The 20,744-nt window shown below is 52.6% G+C and overlaps 1 protein-coding gene across 2 annotated transcripts; it reads left to right on the top strand.

The window, feature by feature from the left end:
* The first annotated feature begins 685 nt into the window (after positions 1 to 685).
* On the top strand, positions 686 to 19,811 carry LOC141060764 (FHF complex subunit HOOK-interacting protein 2B-like). Of its 2 annotated transcripts, none has more exons than XM_073557112.1 (17): positions 686 to 748; positions 2,765 to 2,843; positions 3,220 to 3,428; positions 3,743 to 3,847; positions 9,882 to 10,004; positions 10,316 to 10,435; positions 11,377 to 11,579; positions 11,664 to 11,775; positions 12,193 to 12,269; positions 12,347 to 12,536; positions 13,055 to 13,215; positions 13,299 to 13,415; positions 16,019 to 16,097; positions 17,615 to 17,761; positions 17,928 to 18,068; positions 18,857 to 18,957; positions 19,223 to 19,811. In XM_073557112.1, the coding sequence occupies exons 1-17, from the start codon at positions 746 to 748 to the stop codon at positions 19,323 to 19,325; spliced, it is 2,070 nt and encodes a 689-aa protein (XP_073413213.1). In that variant the 5' UTR covers positions 686 to 745; the 3' UTR covers positions 19,326 to 19,811. The 2 variants fall into 2 exon arrangements, with proteins under 2 accessions (XP_073413213.1, XP_073413212.1); XM_073557111.1 differs by lacking the exon at positions 686 to 748 and adding an exon at positions 818 to 993.
* The last annotated feature ends 933 nt before the right edge of the window (positions 19,812 to 20,744 follow it).

Genomic DNA, 20,744 nt, shown 5'->3' with positions numbered 1-20,744 from the left:
CGCCGGGGGGCACCCAGCTCTCTCACGCACCACGCCGGTGGGGCACCCAGCTCTCTCACACCGCGGGGCACCCAGCTCTCTCACGCAGCACGCCGGGGGGCACCCAGCTCTCTCACGCAGCACGCCGGGAGGCACCCAGCTCTCTCACGCAGCACGCCGGGGGGCACCCAGCTCTCTCACGCAGCACGCCGGGGGGCACCCAGCTCTCTCACGCAGCACGCCGGGGGGCACCCAGCTCTCTCACGCAGCACGCCGGGGGGCACCCAGCTCTCTCACGCAGCACGCCGGGGGGCACCCAGCTCTCTCACACCACGCGCCGGGGGGCACCCAGCTCTCTCACGCACCACGCCGGGGGGGCACCCAGCTCTCTCACGCACCACGCCGGGGGGGCACCCAGCTCTCTCACACCGCGGGGCACCCAGCTCTCTCACGCAGCACGCCGGGGGGCACCCAGCTCTCTCACGCAGCACGCCGGGGGGCACCCAGCTCTCTCACACCGCGGGGCACCCAGCTCTCTCACGCAGCACGCCGGGGGGCACCCAGCTCTCTCACGCAGCACGCCAGGGGGCACCCAGCTCTCTCACGCAGCACGCCGGGGGGCACCCAGCTCTCTCACGCAGCACGCCGGGGGACACCCAGCTCTCTCACGCAGCACGCCGGGGGGGGGCACCCAGCTCTCTCACACCACGCGCCGGGGGGCACCCAGCTTTCCCGCTGTCCCCAGAGCAGATGGAATGCCCTGTAAATGGTAACAAGGTTACTTTCTACCAGCAGGTGGCCATTATCATCTGTACCGGGCGGGACCGAGGGCGGAGATAGGAGAGGGAGGGACGGGGAACTATCCAGGAAATCCCGGGGACCGGACTGGGCCTGACCGGGAGCAATGGCCGCCGCACTGGGGCCGAGCTGGGGGTGATGGCGCCCAGGAGATAGGGAGGCGGCAGGACGATGTGGGGGCGGCTCGGGGCTCTGCTGCAGCAGGTCGTGGAGCCGGTGAGTGACGGGAAGAATAATCCAGGCCGAGGCTCAGTGCGGATCCGGGACCGGACATGTGACCTGTGTGCTGCACGTCACAGCCCCGGTGCTGCCGGTTACGCGGGTCACGTGACGGCAGGACGTCCACCGGGGGCTACGTGTCAGTGTGGGGAAAACTACACCCCCACTGTGCATGCCAGGAAACGAGGCCCTCACATACAGTGCCAGACACAGTGTGTGCCCTCATGTACAGTGCCACAGTGTGTGCCCTCATATACAGTGCCAGACACAGTGTGTGCCCTCATATACAGTTTCAGGCACAGTGTGTGCCCTCATATACAGTGCCAGCACAGTGTGTGCCCTCATATACAGTGCCAGCACAGTGTGTGCCCTCATATACAGTGCCAGACACAGTGTGTGCCCTCATATACAGTACCAGACACAGTGTGTGCCCTCATATACAGTGCCAGACACAGTGTGTGCCCTCATATACAGTGCCAGACACAGTGTGTGCCCTCATATACAGTGCCAGGCACAGTGTGTGCCCTCATGTACAGTGCCAGACACAGTGTGTGCCCTCATGTACAGTGCCAGACACAGTGTGTGCCCTCATATACAGTTTCAGGCACAGTGTGTGCCCTCATATACAGTGCCAGCACAGTGTGTGCCCTCATATACAGTGCCAGCACAGTGTGTGCCCTCATATACAGTGCCAGACACAGTGTGTGCCCTCATATACAGTACCAGACACAGTGTGTGCCCTCATATACAGTGCCAGACACAGTGTGTGCCCTCATATACAGTGCCAGACACAGTGTGTGCCCTCATATACAGTGCCAGGCACAGTGTGTGCCCTCATGTACAGTGCCAGCACAGTGTGTGCCCTCATATACAGTACCAGACACAGTGTGTGCCCTCATGTACAGTGCCACAGTGTGTGCCCTCATATACAGTGCCAGGCACAGTGTGTGCCCTCATATACAGTGCCAGCACAGTGTGTGCCCTCATATACAGTACCAGACACAGTGTGTGCCCTCATGTACAGTGCCACAGTGTGTGCCCTCATATACAGTGCCAGACACAGTGTGTGCCCTCATATACAGTGCCACAGTGTGTGCCCTCATATACAGTGCCAGACACAGTGTGTGCCCTCATGTACAGTGCCACAGTGTGTGCCCTCATATACAGTGCCAGACACAGTGTGTGCCCTCATATACAGTGCCAGACACAGTGTGTGCCCTCATATACAGTGCCAGCAAAGTGTGTCCTCATGTACAGTGCCAGACAGTGTGTGCCCTCATGTACAGTGCCAGACACAGTGTGCCCTCATGTACAGTGCCAGACACAGTGTGCCCTCATACAGTGCCAGACACAGTGTGTGCCCTCATATACAGTGCCAGCACAGTGTGTCCTCATGTACAGTGCCAGACAGTGTGTGCCCTCATGTACAGTGCCAGACACAGTGTGCCCTCATGTACAGTGCCAGACACAGTGTGCCCTCATACAGTGCCAGACACAGTGTGTGCCCTCATATACAGTGCCAGACACAGTGTGTGCCCTCATATACAGTGCCAGCAGTGTGTGCCCTCATATACAGAGCCAGACACAGTGTGTGCCCTCATATACAGTGCCACACAGTGTGTGCCCTCATATACAGTGCACTGCCTGTGTGCGCTGTCCCATACTGGGGGCTGAGCATTCCTCTGCCCCCTTTATTCGTGTGTTGGGGACCCCGATCATGAAGTGCCCTTGAGTACCACGCATTCCGTCACTGTCTTGTGTCTTGCAGCGGGAGTCGGCGCAGGATCTGCTGCAGTCCTTCATACAGCACTGGAAGGGGGTGACGCAGTACTACCTGGAGACCACCGGTGAGTGCGCCGCACACTGTGTGGGGACATGTACTATTGCGGGGGCAGCAGTTTCTTGTCTCCTGTGCACTTCTGAGAGGTGTTTGTAGCGATCAGCGGGGGTCCGGGACCCTGAGTCCCCCCGATCAGCCGACCGTCCGGCACGCTGTGCACATGCACAAAGAGTCAGCAGTTTTGGTAAACCTGTGCTCGTGCCTCCCGTTTCTTTGCGTCGCTCTCTGACGGTCGCGCTTCACGCTGGGAACATACATCATATCCTGTAATGCCGGGAGGCCAGATGCCGGTGTGATCAGAGTCCTATGTTCCTGACGGCGCCGTGTTCATCAGGATAACTACACTCAGCTCCCACATTACATCGTGTGCACGTTCTCTGCAGATGAGTCCTGTCCGGCACGTAACACGGAAATCCCCTGGCGGCTCCGGCAGCTTCTGGACATCCTGGTGTATGAGGAAAATGAATTTGGGAACGGAGAGAATCCTGAGGATGGAAGCGGCAGCGGCCCTGCCGAGCACACGGGGCCCTGCATGGAGTATCTCCTGCAGCACAAGATCCTGGAGACGCTCTGCACCCTGGCCAAAGCCGAGGTAGGAACACACAGGTGTGCTGTGCCGGCTCTTCCATGTACAGTGATGGTGCCTCCATATACAGCATCCGATGGGACGTGACACTAGTTATTACTGATCGCGGAGGGTAAAACGCCGGGGACCAGCATTTCCTGTGCTGTGTCAGTGTGATGCCATGTGCACACTCACTGATTTTCTTTTTTTTTTTTTTTTTACATCTGATCCATCACTCGAGTACAGTGATACACATCCGCCATCATGTCCCCGTTCCCCGGCTGGTGATGCCATGGACACGTGCTTGTCGTAACGGTGTGTTTTCTTTTTTTTAACCACAGTACCCCCCTGGGATGAGGCAGCAAGTACTTGTGTTCTTCAGTCGCCTCCTGACCAAGGTGCAGCGCCCCCTGCTGCACTATATCAATGTTCACCGACCTGTGCAAGTATGTGTCACCTGGTAGTATGTGTCACCTGGTAGTGTATGTCACCTGGTAGTATGTGTCACCCGGTAGTGTGTGTCACCTGGTAGTGTGTGTCACCTGGTATTGTGTTTCACCCGGTAGTGTGTGTCACCCGGTAGTGTGTGCCACCTGGTAGTGTGTGTCACCTGGTAGTGTGTGCCACCTGGTAGTGTGTGTCACCTGGTAGTGTGTGTCACCTGATAGTATGTGTCACCTGGTAGTGTGTGTCACCTGTGCAAGTATGTGTCACCTGGTAGTATGTGTCACCTGGTAGTGTGTGTCACCTGTGCAAGTATGTGTCACCTGGTAGTGTGTGTCACCTGGTAGGGTGTGCCACCTGGTAGTGTGTGTCACCTGATAGTATGTGTCACCTGGTAGTGTGTGTCACCTGTGCAAGTATGTGTCACCTGGTAGTGTGTGTCACCTGTGCAAGTATGTGTCACCTGGTAGTGTGTGTCACCTGGTAGGGTGTGCCACCTGGTAGTGTGTGTCACCTGTGCAAGTATGTGTCACCTGGTAGTATGTGTCACCCGGTAGTGTGTCACCCGGTAGTGTGTGCCACCCGGTAGTATGTGTCACCCGGTAGTGTGTGCCACCTGGTAGTATGTGTCACCTGGTAGTGTGTGTCACCTGTTAGTGTGTGTCACCTGTGCAAGTATGTGTCACCTGGTAGTGTGTGTCACCTGGTAGTGTGTGTCACCTGTTCAAGTATGTGCCACCTGGTAGTGTGTGTCACCTGTGCAAGTATGTGTCACCTGGTAGTGTGTGTCACCTGTGTAAGTATGTGTCACCTGGTAGTGTGTGTCACCTGTGCAAGTATGTGTCACCTGGTAGTGTGTGTCACCTGTTCAAGTATGTGCCACCTGGTAGTGTGTGTCACCTGTGCAAGTATGTGTCACCTGGTAGTATGTGTCACCTGGTAGTGTGTGTCACCTGTGCAAGTATGTGTCACCTGGTAGTATGTGTCACGTGGTAGTGTGTGTCACCTGTGCAAGTATGTGCCACCTGGTAGTATGTGTCACGTGGTAGTGTGTGTCACCTGTGCAAGTATGTGCCACCTGGTAGTATGTGTCACGTGGTAGTGTGTGTCACCTGTGCAAATGTGTGTCACCTGGGTAGTATGTGCCACCTGGTAGTGTGTGTCACCTGTGCAAGTATGTGCCACCTGGTAGTGTGTGTCACCTGTGCAAGTATGTGCCACCTGGTAGTGTGTGTCACCTGGTAGTATGTGTCATCTGGTAGTGTGTGTCACCTGGTAGTATGTGTCACCTGGCAGTGTGTGTCACCTGTGCAAGTGTGTGTCACCTGGTAGTGTGTGTCACCTGGTAGTGTGTGTCACCTGTTCAAGTATGTGTCACCTGGTAGTGTGTGTCACCTGTGCAAGTATGTGTCACCTGGTAGTATGTGTCACCTGGTAGTGTGTGTCACCTGTGCAAGTATGTGCCACCTGGTAGTGTGTGTCACCTGTGCAAGTATGTGCCACCTGGTAGTATGTGTCACCTGGTAGTATGTGTCATCTGGTAGTGTGTGTCACCTGGTAGTATGTGTCACCTGGCAGTGTGTGTCACCTGTGCAAGTGTGTGTCACCTGGTAGTGTGTGTCACCTGGTAGTGTGTGTCACCTGGTAGTATGTGTCACGTGGTAGTGTGTGTCACCTGTGCAAGTATGTGCCACCTGGTAGTGTGTGTCACCTGTGCAAGTATGTGTCACCTGGTAGTGTGTGTCACCTGGTAGTGTGTGTCACCTGGTAGTGTGTGTCATCTGTGCAAGTATGTGTCACCTGGTAGTGTGTGTCACCTGTGCAAGTATGTGTCACCTGGTAGTGTGTGTCACCTGTGCAAGTATGTGTCACCTGGTAGTATGTGTCACCTGGTAGTGTGTGTCACCTGTTCAAGTATGTGCCACCTGGTAGTGTGTGTCACCTGTGCAAGTATGTGTCACCTGGTAGTATGTGTCACCTGGTAGTGTGTGTCACCTGTGCAAGTATGTGTCACCTGGTAGTATGTGTCACGTGGTAGTGTGTGTCACCTGTGCAAGTATGTGCCACCTGGTAGTATGTGTCACGTGGTAGTGTGTGTCACCTGTGCAAGTATGTGCCACCTGGTAGTATGTGTCACGTGGTAGTGTGTGTCACCTGTGCAAATGTGTGTCACCTGGGTAGTATGTGCCACCTGGTAGTGTGTGTCACCTGTGCAAGTATGTGCCACCTGGTAGTGTGTGTCACCTGTGCAAGTATGTGCCACCTGGTAGTGTGTGTCACCTGGTAGTATGTGTCATCTGGTAGTGTGTGTCACCTGGTAGTATGTGTCACCTGGCAGTGTGTGTCACCTGTGCAAGTGTGTGTCACCTGGTAGTGTGTGTCACCTGGTAGTGTGTGTCACCTGTTCAAGTATGTGTCACCTGGTAGTGTGTGTCACCTGTGCAAGTATGTGTCACCTGGTAGTATGTGTCACCTGGTAGTGTGTGTCACCTGTGCAAGTATGTGCCACCTGGTAGTGTGTGTCACCTGTGCAAGTATGTGCCACCTGGTAGTATGTGTCACCTGGTAGTATGTGTCATCTGGTAGTGTGTGTCACCTGGTAGTATGTGTCACCTGGCAGTGTGTGTCACCTGTGCAAGTGTGTGTCACCTGGTAGTGTGTGTCACCTGGTAGTGTGTGTCACCTGGTAGTATGTGACACCTGGTAGTATGTGTCACGTGGTAGTGTGTGTCACCTGTGCAAGTATGTGCCACCTGGTAGTGTGTGTCACCTGTGCAAGTATGTGTCACCTGGTAGTGTGTGTCACCTGGTAGTGTGTGTCACCTGGTAGTGTGTGTCATCTGTGCAAGTATGTGTCACCTGGTAGTGTGTGTCACCTGTGCAAGTATGTGTCACCTGGTAGTATGTGTCACCTGTGCAAGTATGTGTCACCTGGTAGTGTGTGTCACCTGTGCAAGTATGTGTCACCTGGTAGTATGTGTCACCTGTGCAAGTATGTGTCACCTGGTAGTGTGTGTCACCTGTGCAAGTATGTGTCACCTGGTAGTATGTGTCACCTGGTAGTGTGTGTCACCTGTGCAAGTATGTGTCACCTAGTAGTGTGTGTCACCTGTGCAAGTATGTGTCACCTGGTAGTATGTGTTACCTGGTAGTGTGTGTCACCTTGTAGTGTGTGTCACCTGTGCAAGTATGTGTCACCTGGTAGTGTGTGTCACCTGGTAGTGTGTGTCACCTGTGCAAGTATGTGTCACCTGGTAGTGTGTGTCACCTGTGAAAGTATGTGTCACCTGGTAGTGTGTGTCACCTGGTAGTATGTGTCACCTGGTAGTGTGTGTCACCTGTGCAAGTATGTGTCACCTGGTAGTGTGTGTCACCTGGTAGTGTGTGTCTCCTGTGCAAATATGTGTCACCTGGTAGTGTGTGTCACCTGGTAGTGTGTGTCACCTGTGCAAGTATGTGCCACCTGGTAGTATGTGTCACCTGGTAGTATGTGTCACCTGGTAGTGTGTGTCACCTGTGCAAGTATGTGTCACCTGGTAGTGTGTGTCACCTGTGAAAGTATGTGTCACCTGGTAGTGTGTGTCACCTGGTAGTATGTGTCACCTGGTAGTGTGTGTCACCTGTGCAAGTAAGTGTCACCTGGTAGTGTGTGTCACCTGGTAGTATGTGTCACCTGGTAGTATGTGTCACCTGGTAGTGTGTGTCACCTGGTAGTGTGTGTCACCTGTGCAAGTATGTGTCACCTGGTAGTGTGTGTCACCTGTGAAAGTATGTGTCACCTGGTAGTGTGTGTCACCTGGTAGTATGTGTCACCTGGTAGTGTGTGTCACCTGTGCAAGTAAGTGTCACCTGGTAGTGTGTGTCACCTGGTAGTATGTGTCACCTGGTAGTATGTGTCACCTGGTAGTGTGTGTCACCTGGTAGTGTGTGTCACCTGTGCAAGTATGTGTCACCTGGTAGTGTGTGTCACCTGTGAAAGTATGTGTCACCTGGTAGTGTGTGTCACCTGGTAGTATGTGTCACCTGGTAGTGTGTGTCACCTGTGCAAGTATGTGTCACCTGGTAGTATGTGTCACCTGGTAGTGTGTCTCTCCTGTGCAAATATGTGTCACCTGGTAGTGTGTGTCACCTGGTAGTGTGTGTCACCTGTGCAAGTATGTGCCACCTGGTAGTATGTGTCACCTGGTAGTATGTGTCACCTGGTAGTGTGTGTCACCTGGTAGTGTGTGTCACCTATGCAAGTATGTGTCACCTGGTAGTGTGTGTCATCTGGTAGTGTGTGTCACCTGGTAGTATGTGTCACCTGGCAGTGTGTGTCACCTGTGCAAGTATGTGTCACCTGGTAGTATGTGTCACCTGGTAGTGTGTGTCACCTGTGCAAGTATGTGCCACCTGGTAGTGTGTGTCACCTGGCAGTGTGTGTCACCTGTGCAAGTATGTGCCACCTGGTAGTATGTGTCACCTGGTAGTGTGTGTCACCTGGTAGTGTGTGTCACCTGTGCAAGTATGTGCCACCTGGTAGTGTGTGTCACCTGCTAGTGTGTGTCACCTGCTAGTGTGTGTCACCTGTGCAAGTATGTGTCACCTGGTAGTGTGTGTCACCTGGTAGTGTGTGTCACCTGGTAGTATGTGTCACCTGTGCAAGTATGTGTCACCTGGTAGTGTGTTTCACCTGGTAGTATGTGTCACCTGTGCAAGTATGTGTCACCTGGTAGTGTGTGTCACCTGGTAGTATGTGTCACCTGGTAGTATGTGCCACCTGGCAGTGTGTGTCACCTGTGCAAGTATGTGTCACCCGGTAGTGTGTGTCACCTGGTAGTATGTGCCACCTGGTAGTGTGTGTCACCTGTGCAAGTATGTGCCACCTGGTAGTATGTACCACTTGGTAGTATGTGCCACCTGGCAGTGTGTGTCACCTGTGCAAGTATGTGCCACCTGGTAGTATGTGTCACCTGGTAGTGTGTGTCACCTGTGCACGTATGTGTCACCTGGTAGTATGTGTCACCTGGTAGTATGTGTCATCTGTGCAAGTATGTGTCACCTGTGCAAGTATGTGTCACCTGGTAGTGTGTGTCGCCTGGTAGTGTGTGTCACCTGTGCAAGTATGTGTCACCTGGTAGTGTGTGTCACCTGGTAGTGTGTGTCACCTGTGCAAGTATGTGCCACCTGGTAGTGTGTGCCACCTGGTAGTATGTGTCACCTGGCAGTGTGTGCCACCTGGTAGTATGTGCCACCTGGCAGTGTGTGCCACCTGGTAGTATGTGTCACCTGGTAGTGTGTGTCACCTGTGCACGTATGTGTCACCTGGTAGTATGTGTCACCTGGTGGTATGTGTCACCTGGTAGTGTTTGTCACCTGGTAGTATGTGTCACCTGTGCAAGTATGTGTCACCTGGTAGTGTGTGTCACCTGGTAGTGTGTGTCACCTGGTAGTATGTGCCACCTGGTAGTGTGTGTCACCTGTGCAAGTATGTGCCACCTGGTAGTGTGTGCCACCTGGTAGTATGTGTCACCTGGCAGTGTGTGCCACCTGGTAGTATGTGCCACCTGGCAGTGTGTGTGCCACCTGGTAGTATGTGTCACCTGGTAGTGTGTATCACCTGGTATTATGTGCCCCCTGGTAGTGTGTGTCACCTGTGCAAGTATGTGCCACCTGGTAGTATGTGCCACCTGGTAGTATGTGCCACCTGGTAGTATGTGTCACCTGGTAATGTGTGTCACCTGTGCACGTATGTGTCACTTGGTAGTATGTGTCACCTGGTAGTGTACTGGGCTGGGGGCATTGCGGTTGGGGGGCTCATAGCCAGTGTTCTAGCTCCTCGTCCATCAGACGCCGGATGGAGAAGTGTGATCCAGGACACGTTTCCGCTGGCGTCCTTACACCTCTCCATCCGGCGCTCGGCATTGTGCTTGGTGATGTACGGCTGCATGCAGCTGCTCGGCCTTGGAGCTCCCGGTGGGGGCGCAGTGTTTGTGCCGATGTTAATACTGCTCGGTTTCGGGCGCTCCAATGTGACTGTTCTCTTTCTCTTCACAGAAGCTGATCGCTCTGGGGGGCGACACTGTTGGGGTCACCGCACACAAGGAAGAGTTGCAGTTTCTTATTTCCATCTGCAGCAAGCTGGAGAAGGACCCATCACTCCTGTGCCACGTCCTGGAGGTATCCACCGGCCCGGAGTCACCTCTGCCAGCCGCGGACCTCCTGTCATTAGGATGGGCCACTAATATCAGATCTCCCCGCACCCTCACAATGAGCGGATAGAGGGGGACATCGTCTCCGTAGCTTACCCGGCTCGGTGCTGAACATACCGCGGTGCTGGTACTGCAACGTATTGGAGAGCCATTGCTCACCTGATCGGCTGATCGGGGGGTGCTGGGAGTTGGACCTCTTCTATCATGCATGGAATGGAGTATAGGTCCGGCTGTATCTCCGCAGTGGAGTGAGGGGGTCTGTGATTCTGTGTGTTGCAGAGTGAGAACGTGAAGGTGGCCGTGTCTGCTGCAAACGTGGAGGAAGGAGCCGCCGGATCCAGCAAACAGAAGCCTAAGCAGTCCCTGTTCAAGGCTCTGCTCCGACTGTGCCTGTGCCAGGTAATGCTCCGCACAGAGCTCCGCACACGACCATGCGGGGTCCTGGCGTGTCACCATTGCATCGGGGGGCTTCTGATGACACACCTCTGTATCTCGGCCACAGGCTGGGCTTCATAGCAGATCGCCATTTGTACTATCTACAGAAATATTGGTGCCTATAATACAAGTGATCAGATGATCACAGATCTAAGTCCCCGAGGGACTCGCACCACAGAAAACAGGCCCCATAAAAAGTCAAAGTTATGGCTCGTTTAAAAATGGGAGAAAAATCTAATTGTAGTATGCTGTGATTTACATCACTAAGGTATTATAGTTGCAGTCTAGTTTTGTTTCCTCCTTTACCCCTTTTCCTGTTTCTTCCCTTTCTTCCATCCCCCCTGATTCCCAATGCTTCCCTTCCCGTCCTTGGTGCACATGCGCAGTAACTTGTCCTGGCTTCTGTTTTTCATTAAAGGGGTTGCCCATCCTTGGGATACAAGTCTGCTGTCACAATGTGTCTGCAGACTTGTGAATCCTCACACTGCGCCCCGTGAGGATTCTCCGGTAGCGGGTGGTCATGTGATCTCAAGTATACAGTTTGCATACTTCCTGCCACATTCCGACTAGACGTGTCCAGCCTTATTCAGTTCACTTACATTGTGCACGTTTAGTCTGCATGTGACCCGCATGAAAGCAAATCGGAAACTTGCTGCCGCGCGTCGCAGTGCAGGTGACGTAAGGATTCACAAGTCTGCAGTCACATAGAGTGATGCTGGGCGTTCTACGAGCAGCCATGGGTGTAGGCTGGGTGCTGAGGATAGAAAGCCAAATGGTTCTCCAGGATTAGATGGTAGAAATGGAGGCAGCGATTCCTTTTCCGGGGGTGCAAACAATACAGCGAGGATATGTTATGGGTGGACGGTTTTGTGGCATCTGTAATGTGACGTCTTGCTGTCTTGCAGTCACAGACAGGCCGGCTGGCAGTGCGGGCGAGGGAGGCGCTCCTCGGGGTCCTGCGCGCAGCCCAGCAGGAGGGTCCGGCGCGTCTCATTGCTCAGAGTGACCTGAGCCAGCAGGTGGTACAACGACTGTGCGAGCTGCACAACCAGATCCCCCTGGGCTCTCACCCGTGTGACATTACTGCCGCGGACGGCACAGACTGGAGGTCAGCACTGCCCCCTACACACACAGTCAGGGCGGTCATGTCCGCCAGTCAGGTGGTCCTAACACCACTGCCTTCGGCTTGCAGGACTGAGGTCGGCACGGAAGAATACAATGCCGCGTCCCCCGAAGCGTCCGCCATAAGGAGGTTCCTGTGCTGGGTGGAATTCTGTAATTGCCTCTTAAAGGAGTCCCATGAGGTAAGGTCGCTCCACCTACCGGTCACATTCTTGCTGATTGCTTAAAAGGGTTGTCCATCCCTTTTTTTTTTTTTTTTCACTTACATGCATGTACTTGGGGCTAAAAAAAAAAATCAATTTTGCAAATAGGTTTTTATTAAACATGTTGCACCATTTGGCTTTTATTGGATCTTTATTTCCCTGCATCTTCACCTTTGCTGCGGCCTGTGGTCATAAATCGGCTGAGAGGAGCTCACTGATGGATTCTCAGTTACCTCATTCTGCAGCCAGCAATAGAGGCTATAGAAGGTAAAACGGTGCAACATTTTTAACCAAACCCAATTGTAAATATGATTTGTATCCCACAATTGCCTGCATTTAAGTAGAAAATGAACGTGGACCACCCCATTAATCCTGATCACTGTTCTTTACCCGTAGATGATCTCTGCGACAATGGCGGATTCCATAACAGAACATTATCTGCGATCGATTCTACAAGAGGAGTTCCTCCATGTGTCAGTATCTTTGGGTGGTCCCATAGCGCGTCCGCTAGAACCACAGAGTTGCCTTTACCGATGCATTTCCTTTCCAGGTCAGAGCTCCGCATCCTGCGCAGCACCGCTCTGCTCTCCGCCATGCTGCAGCGCCTTAACCCTTCACCACTAACCCAAAGACTTGTCAGATTCCTGCTGGGAGAAGACAGAGGCCCAGAGAAGAGGAGCGACAATACGCCCCATCTGCGGGCCCAGCTCATCCAGAGGTGCAACCACCTGTCGGACGAGGTACCACGCACAGCCGTCCGTCCTGTACAGACGCAGCAAGATGTGTTTTTCCCGGTGACTAACACAGCTCTGCTACATCTTGCAGAACTCCTAGTTTATGAGTCCAGTATCTGCTGTGTATCTGCTGCTCAGTGGTGGGAGACACAGGGGGTGCTCTCCTCCATGTTTCATATTTCCCTGGGAAGTGATTGTTTCTGGTTGCTGGGTAGACACCAAGAATGGGGTCCGACTGAATAGAAAGATCCCCCCCCATACATTCATTCTCAGGATCGGTGGGAGTCCCCAAGTTTTGGACCTCCGCTGATATCCTAGCCATTCATTTTTACGTTGGGCGTACCCCTCTAACAATTTATGTTCTATAAAGTCATTTTCTAATAGCAAGTTATCTGGGAAACATAGTGTTAAAAAGTGGGAAACTAGTGGGATCCGTGCATCGTAAACTAGGGTGAAGGTGCAGCGGGTGAGCGGCGGCGCGCGTTTCCCCATCGGCTAAATAGGACATTTTGTGGTTTTCTCAGATCAGTCTGATGACGTTGCGGCTCTTCGAGGACATTCTTCAGTTTCCGGATGAAATCTGTATGTACAGCCTGGTGCTACGTAACCTGGAGTCAAGAGGCTACCTGTCCGCTGGCCAAGAAGAGAGCCGAGCTCAAGACGGGGAAGCCTTTGAGGGCACAGAGTGAGTGGCTGCATCCGTTACTGAGCACCATTGATCTGGGTAGGTGAAATGATAACATCACTTATCATTCTGATCATGAACAGTGAGCTGGAAGAAGACCCCTACTTCACGGACGGCTTTCCAGATACCGGCCTGAGAAGCCATGGTGGACACCAAGATGGAGGTACAGGATCTACAGGAACGGAGCAAAGCGTCAGGAGGTGAGGGTAGCGGAAGGGTGGCGATGAGTGAACAGAGTAGTGTGGGCATCAGTACCCTAGAGGGTAGGGTGGGCATCAGTACATTACCCGTTGTCCTGGGTGGGCATCAGTACATGACCAATAGTCCTGGGTGGGCATCAGTACATGACCCAACCCGTGGTCCTGGGTGGGCATCAGTACATGACCCAACCCGTGGTCCTGGGTGGGCATCAGTACATGACCCGTGGTCCTGGGTGGGCATCAGTACATGACCCGTGGTCCTGGGTGGGCATCAGTACATGACCAACGGTCCTGGGTGGGCATCAGTACATGACCCGTGGTCCTGGGTGAGCATCAGTACATGACCCGACCCGTGGTCCTGGGTGAGCATCAGTACATGACCCGACCCGTGGTCCCGGGTGGGCATCAGTACATGGCCCATGATCCTGGGTGGACATCAATACATGACCTGTTGTCCTGGGTGGGCATCAGTACATGACCAGTGGTCCTGGGTGGGCATCAGTACATGACCCGTGGTCCTGGGTGGGTATCAGTACATGGACCGTGGTCCTGGGTGGGCATCAGTACATGGACCGTGGTCCTGGGTGGGCATCAGTAAATGGACCGTGGTCCTGGGTGGGCATCAGTACATGGACCGTGGTTCTGGGTGGGCATCAGTACATGACCCGTGGTCTTGGGTGAGCATCAGTATATGGCCCGTGGTCCTGGGTGGGCATCAGTATATGGCCCGTGGTCCTGGGTGGGCATCAGTACATGACCCAACCCGTGGTCCTGGGTGGGCATCAGTACATGACCCGTGGTCCTGGGTGGGCATCAGTACATGACCCGACCCGTGGTCCTGGGTGGGCATCAGTACATGACCCGTGGTCCTGGGTGGGCATCAGTACATGACCAATGGTCCTGGGTGGGCATCAGTACATGACCCGTGGTCCTGGGTGAGCATCAGTACATGACCCGACCCGTGGTCCTGGGTGAGCATCAGTACATGACCCGACCCGTGGTCCTGGGTGAGCATCAGTACATGACCCGACCCGTGGTCCCGGGTGGGCATCAGTACATGGCCCATGATCCTGGGTGGACATCAATACATGACCAGTGGTCCTGGGTGGGCATCAGTACATGACCCGTGGTCCTGGGTGGGTATCAGTACATGGACCGTGGTCCTGGGTGGGCATCAGTACATGGACCGTGGTCCTGGGTGGGCATCAGTAAATGGACCGTGGTCCTGGGTGGGCATCAGTACATGGCCCGTGGTTCTGGGTGGGCATCAGTACATGACCCGTGGTCTTGGGTGAGCATCAGTATATGGCCCGTGGTCCTGGGTGGGTATCAATACATGGCCTGTGGTCCTGGGTGGGCATCAGGACATGACCAGTAGTCCTGGGTGGGCATCAGTACACGACCCGTGGTCCTGGGTTGGCATCAGTACACGACCCGTGGTCCTGGGTGGGCATCAGTACATGGCCCATGGTCCTGGGTGGGCATCAGGACATGACCAGTAATCCTGGGTTGGCATCAGTACATGACTCGTGGTCCTGGGTGGGCATCAGTACACGACCCGTTGTCTTGGGTGGGCATCAGTACATGGCCTGTGGTCCTGGGTGGGTATCAGTATATGGCCCGTGGTCCTGGGTGGGTATCAGTACATGGCCCGTGGTCCTTGATGGGTATCAATACATGGCCCATGGTCCTGGGTGGGTATCATTACATGACCAGTGGTCCTGGGTGGGCATCAGTACATGACCAATGGTCCTGGGTGGGCATCAGTACATGACCCGTGGTCCTGGGTGGGCATCAGTACATGACCCGACCCGTGGTCCTGGGTGGGCATCAGTACATGGCCCATGGTCCTGGGTGGGCATCAGTACATGGCCCATGGTCCTGGGTGGGCATCAGTACATGGCCCATGGTCCTGGGTGGGCATCAGTACATGACCAGTGGTCCTGGGTGGGCATCAGTACATGACCCGTGGTCCTGGGTGGGCATCAGTACATGATTCGACCCGTGGTCCTGGGTGGGCATCAGTACATGATTCGACCCGTGGTCCTGGGTGGGCATCAGTACATGGACTGTGGTCCTGGGTGGGCATCAGTACATGGCCCGTGGTCCTGGGTGGGCATAAGTACATGGCCTGTTGTCCTGGGTAGGCATCAGTACATGGCCCGTGGACCTGGGTGGGCATCAGGACATGACCCGTGGTCCTGGGTGGGCATCAGTACGCGACCCGTTGTCTTGGGTGGGCATCAGTACATAGCCTGTGGTCCTGGGTGGGTATCAGTATATGGCCCGTGGTCCTGGGTGGGTATCAGTATATGGCCCGTGGTCCTTGATGGGTATCATTACATGGCCCGTGGTCCTGGATGAGTATCAGTACATGGCCCGTGGTCCTGGGTGGGCATCAGTATATGGCCCGTGGTCCTTGATGGGTATCAGTACATGGCCCGTGTTCCTGGGTGGGCATCTGTACATGGTCCGTGGTCTTGGGTGGGCATCAGTACATGACCCCTGGTCCTGGGTGGGTATCAGTACATGACCCGTGGTCTTGGGTGGGCATTAGTATTAGTCCTGGGTGGGTACATTGAATTTGCACTTGTGTTTTCCAGCTTCCTGTCTCTTGTTCCAGAGGAGATGAAATCTTCGGACTCAGGGTTTGACACTTACCTGCAGGACGCTCTGGTACAGGTGCGATGTCGCCATACCGTATCATAATTTCAGACAAGTTTCCGGCAAGGAAGAACGGCTTATAAAAATTTTCTTTTGCGAATTTTAAAGAGAACCTGTCAGCAAGTTTGGCTGATACGAGTTACGGCCACTGTCTTTCAGGGCTGATATACAGCATTCGATAATGCTGTAGATAAGCCCTCGGTCCGACCTGCAAGGTAAGAAAAATAAGTTTTATTATACTCACCTGCAGGGCGGTCCGGTCCGATGGGTGTCGCAGGTCTGGCGCCTCCCATCTTCGTGCGACGCTGCCCTCCTGTTGCTTCATCGCTCCCCAGCATCGCGCTCCTGCGCAGGCATACTTATCTACCCAGCTGAGGGCAGAGCAAAGTACTGCAGTGCGCAGGTGCCGGGAAAGGTCAGAGAGGCCCAGCGCCTGCGCACTGCAGGAATCTGCTCTGCCCTCAACAGGGCAGGTAAGTACACCTGCGCCAGAGCATGATGCCGGGGAGTGATGAAGAAGCAGGAGGGCGGCATTGCAAGAAGATGGGAGGCGCTGGACCTGGACCTGTGACACCCATCACACCTGACCAAAAAATTATGGAATGCTGTAGATAATCCCTGAAAGGCAGCGGTCGCATCTTATAGCGGCCAAAACAGGTGACAGGTTCCCTTTAAAATGTAAACTTCTCTATTTTTAACTTTTTTTTCTGACCACAAAGAACCAATAAAAACATTTTAAATTGTGTTCCCCTTTACGTGGCAATTAGTTTTATATATTTGACGTATTTTCTTTTCAATGTGGGGCTAGAAACAGTGACGGTCCCTTTTTTTCGATTTTTATTTTATGTATGTTTTGTTTTCCAATTTATTTTCACTTTTTTAGTTGTCACACACTGTCCCCCCATAAGGTCTGAAAAAACCTTTTGGGCATGGGTGGGGCATCTTAACGTATTGATAAATTATTGTTTTTTTTGCTGATTTCCCCTGTAACTGGGGCTAGTATATTAGCCCCCCCAGTTCCAGCCTCCATTTTTCTCTGAGTTTTCCTAATGCGTCTTCGCTTTGCTGTCTTTTTTTGCAGCAGTTCCACCACCAAGGTCCTTTCACTTCGTTTTACACAATAGTGGTGAGTGGCTTTTTGAGAAGCCACCCAATGAATGAATATTTATTTTCTGAACCCTGAAACGTTTAAAAGACGTGACATAAGACAGAACATGTACACAGCAGTGTCATTTTGATATTGCTGTGCACACTGTTCATTTCTTTCAACGCTTTTTTGCACCTACTTTTACACTCGAAATTCAACTTCCTACCTGCTCCCTCTCTACACCCTGAGATTTCATGATCACTGAGTCCGGAGAAGGAAGCACTGTCAGTGCTTCAAAATCTGTATAAACAAGTGCTCGTTCAGCACTGTGTATACAGAGACCGAAAAGGTACACGTAGTAATAAGCTGTGTCTGTCTTCTTTCTGGGAAGCCTGGCTGTGTCTGTCAGCCGACTTCCCGCACTCACAGCTCTCCATTGCTCCCACAGTACCGAAACTGCTGCCAGCACGCGTCATCTTGGGGATGGCCGGTATCACCACAGCCACTCAGTGCAGGTCACCCAGGACAGGAGAAATTCTACGAGGGTCTGTTCCTTCAGGTTCTACTTGACCGTTTGGGGAGTCTCCTGGACCAGGTAACGTCGCCTTTTCAGCACAGACATCACAGGGGAAAGTGAAAATCAGTCGGTCTCCTCAAAAAAAAAGTGTTTAAAATTAAAAACATTTATCAGGATAATCTTCAGTATTTCTGAAAAAAAAAAAATAATGTAACCCGCCCTGCGCTAATCTTCTGTCTTTCAGCCATATGAAGTGAATCTTCAGGTCACCTCCCTGCTCACCCGCATCGCCCTCTTCCCTCATCCACACATCCAGGAATATCTTCTCAATCCTTACATCACCCTGACCCCCGGTGCGCGGACCCTCTTCTCTGCGCTTGTACGGGTGAGTATCCAGGAACAATCTGCAATCACAGTTTTGAAAATAAAGAAAAAAAAAACAAATAAAAATTACATAAAAGGGTCATTTTTTTGTAAACTTATTTATTTGCTTAAATATATATAATATATAGTATTTTTTATATTTTTTTGCAATTGGGCGTCCTTAAAAATATGGCACTATTTTGCTTTTACATGCATTCGCTTCCCTAAACATTGCTGGCTGCAGAATGAGTTAACTGAGAATCCTTCAGTGAGCTTGTACGCAATTTATCAGCCTTTTTGTTCCCCCGAATTCTTCTGAACTGATTTACGACCACAGATCTCATCACAGCTGAGCTGAGCTTTCTTGTGATCCTAAGGCAATGGGGATACAAGGCCGCGTGTCGAGTCGTGGGCCAAAGTTACCGTTTAGCATCAGCTTAAAGAAGCCAGGAAAAAAAAAACAGTGTTACAAACTCCTAGCCAGGATGTGCTCCCTGCTGGTTTCTCAGTTAACTCATTCTGCAGCCAGCAACGTGCAGGGAAACAGAAGCCGAACGTTGCAAAATTATTAAGGAAACCCAATTGCAAAAAGTATTTTTCTACCAAAATACATGCAGAAAAGTAAAAGAAAAACAGAATTTGCCCCTTTATTTCACCACCAGCGCTGTATCCGCCTCTACGGTAACATTCCTAGCACAACATTATTATAGACCCCCACGTGATCAGTTCTGTGCTTATTTGCAGCCCCCCATACCCTCAGTGTCGGTCGCCCCCCATTTTTCTGATTTTTGGCTACGTCCTTACCTGTAGGTGGTTGCCGACCTCGCTCAGCGATCGCAGCGACTGTCTAATTTCCGGGAGATGCTGCTTCTAGTCAGAAGACAATTGACGGGGGAGACTCCTGCCGAACCGTGAGTACATGGCCTCCATGTCGTACCCCGTAATTTAGGATCCCACCGTTCTCCATTGCCCGTAGTGAAGCTCTGCCGTGGACAAGGACGTGACAGATTAAATCTTGAATGTCTTAAAGGGAATGTCCCAGAAACAGCGCCACCCTTGTCCACAGGCTGTCACTGGTATTGCACTTTATTAATTGCCAGTGTTTTCCATAAATCCGCGACTATATAGGAAGCCGGACGTGTATATGTCATAAATGTGGATTATTTCTCCCCGCAGGTTGGGACATGAAACTCTGTGTAAAGGCGTGGTGGTCCTGGAGGAGTTCTGCAAGGAGCTGGCGGCTGCCGCCTGCGTCACCCACCAGCCTCTCGGCATGTGACCCTAATGCCGCATGGAAAAAGCCATGAATCCAAGTGCAATAGCCCCACCGCCTCCTTTGTGGGGGGCTCGTCTCCCTTTTTTTTAACCCATTGGTGCCTCATTTCCGGAGCTCGGAGGAGCTGGGCCTCTTCTAGTTTGTTTGCAGCAGTCTGATCGCTCTATGGACTTTTCCCAATAATAGGGTCCACGTCTCTTCTGCCCCCGGTGGCTGCTCCGGTAGGTGCTGCGGAGTCTTTGATTCTCAGGATCATCCCCCCGGTGTTGTGTGTTGCTGTGTTTTTGGGTGGGCTGCTTATCAATCGCCACCGATCAGTTTGGACATTTTTGCTTTCGGACGTTCTCGCGTGGAGGTACCGCACTCTTTTAATCCGTTCCGTCCTTCCTTCGAGCCCCTCTCTGATCCATGTACATAAATGTGTTTATGAGGATTTTCTTTCTCCAGCCGTTGTCTGACATGGAAATAAAAAAAAACAAAGATTTCTAATTTTTATCTTCTATTTGTTATTTATGGGGCAAATTATGCACGAAAAACCCACAAATGAGTAGAATTGGTGGAACCAGAAAATGAAATCTATGAGAGCCGGAAAATAGGCGCGTTGTTGGCTAGTGGTGGGGCTATAAAGCCCAGTCCTGTCCTGTGATGCCCCCTAGTGGCCACTATTAGGCTCTGCTTTCTGGACGTGTTTCCCATGTGGCTCCTGATTGGTTACTTTGAACAAAAGTTTAGTAAGTTTTCGTAGATTTAAAAAAAAAAAATGTTCTGATGATTTTATTGGACCCCCACAGTCAGCGGTTAGTAATCAATGGATAAATCTGTGATGTGACCGATCCAACAGAGGAGAGCAGCTCTGACTAATGGGGGGAAGCTATGTAGGATAAGCCGCACTTTCCGCCTGATTTTTCAGATTTAGCTGCACTTGTATGTCCCACAGTTCAGGGGGGAAACTGCGTTTAAAGACCCCCAAGCAGATGGGAAATTACGGAGCCCACGCTTTCTATTCAGTCCGTACTTGCTCCTCCGTACCTGTTCCTGTCGCATTAGTTGTGGGTCTATTGCTCGATTGTTGGGGCTCCCGAGACCTGGACTCCCACTAATGTGTGTTTGCCAAGATCGAAAAATCAGGCAGAAAGTTTGTCGGATCAGATTATTGCGTAGGACCCCCCCCCCCCCCCCAACAATCAGCCCTTACCATAAGGGGCTGCCTACACATTAGGCTATCGACCATTTCTCCCGTGTTCTCGACCATTCTTGCATTTTCAAACAACAGTCTCCCTGGGGTACAGCCGAGAGACCCCCATACACTTTAGACTGACGATATCAGTGGGTTCGGCAGACCGTCTGATGGTTACGGTAGGGCTCCTGACTCGGCTGTCGGGGGGGGGGGGGATCCCGTGTGCCTCTGATCTCGGACTGCCG

The sequence above is a fragment of the Dendrobates tinctorius genome, unplaced genomic scaffold (assembly GCF_039654945.1).
Source record: "Dendrobates tinctorius isolate UK_male_01 unplaced genomic scaffold, ASM3965494v1 ptg000245l, whole genome shotgun sequence".
NCBI lineage: Eukaryota > Metazoa > Chordata > Amphibia > Anura > Dendrobatidae > Dendrobates > Dendrobates tinctorius.
This window is presented reverse-complemented; position numbering and strand designations above follow the sequence as displayed.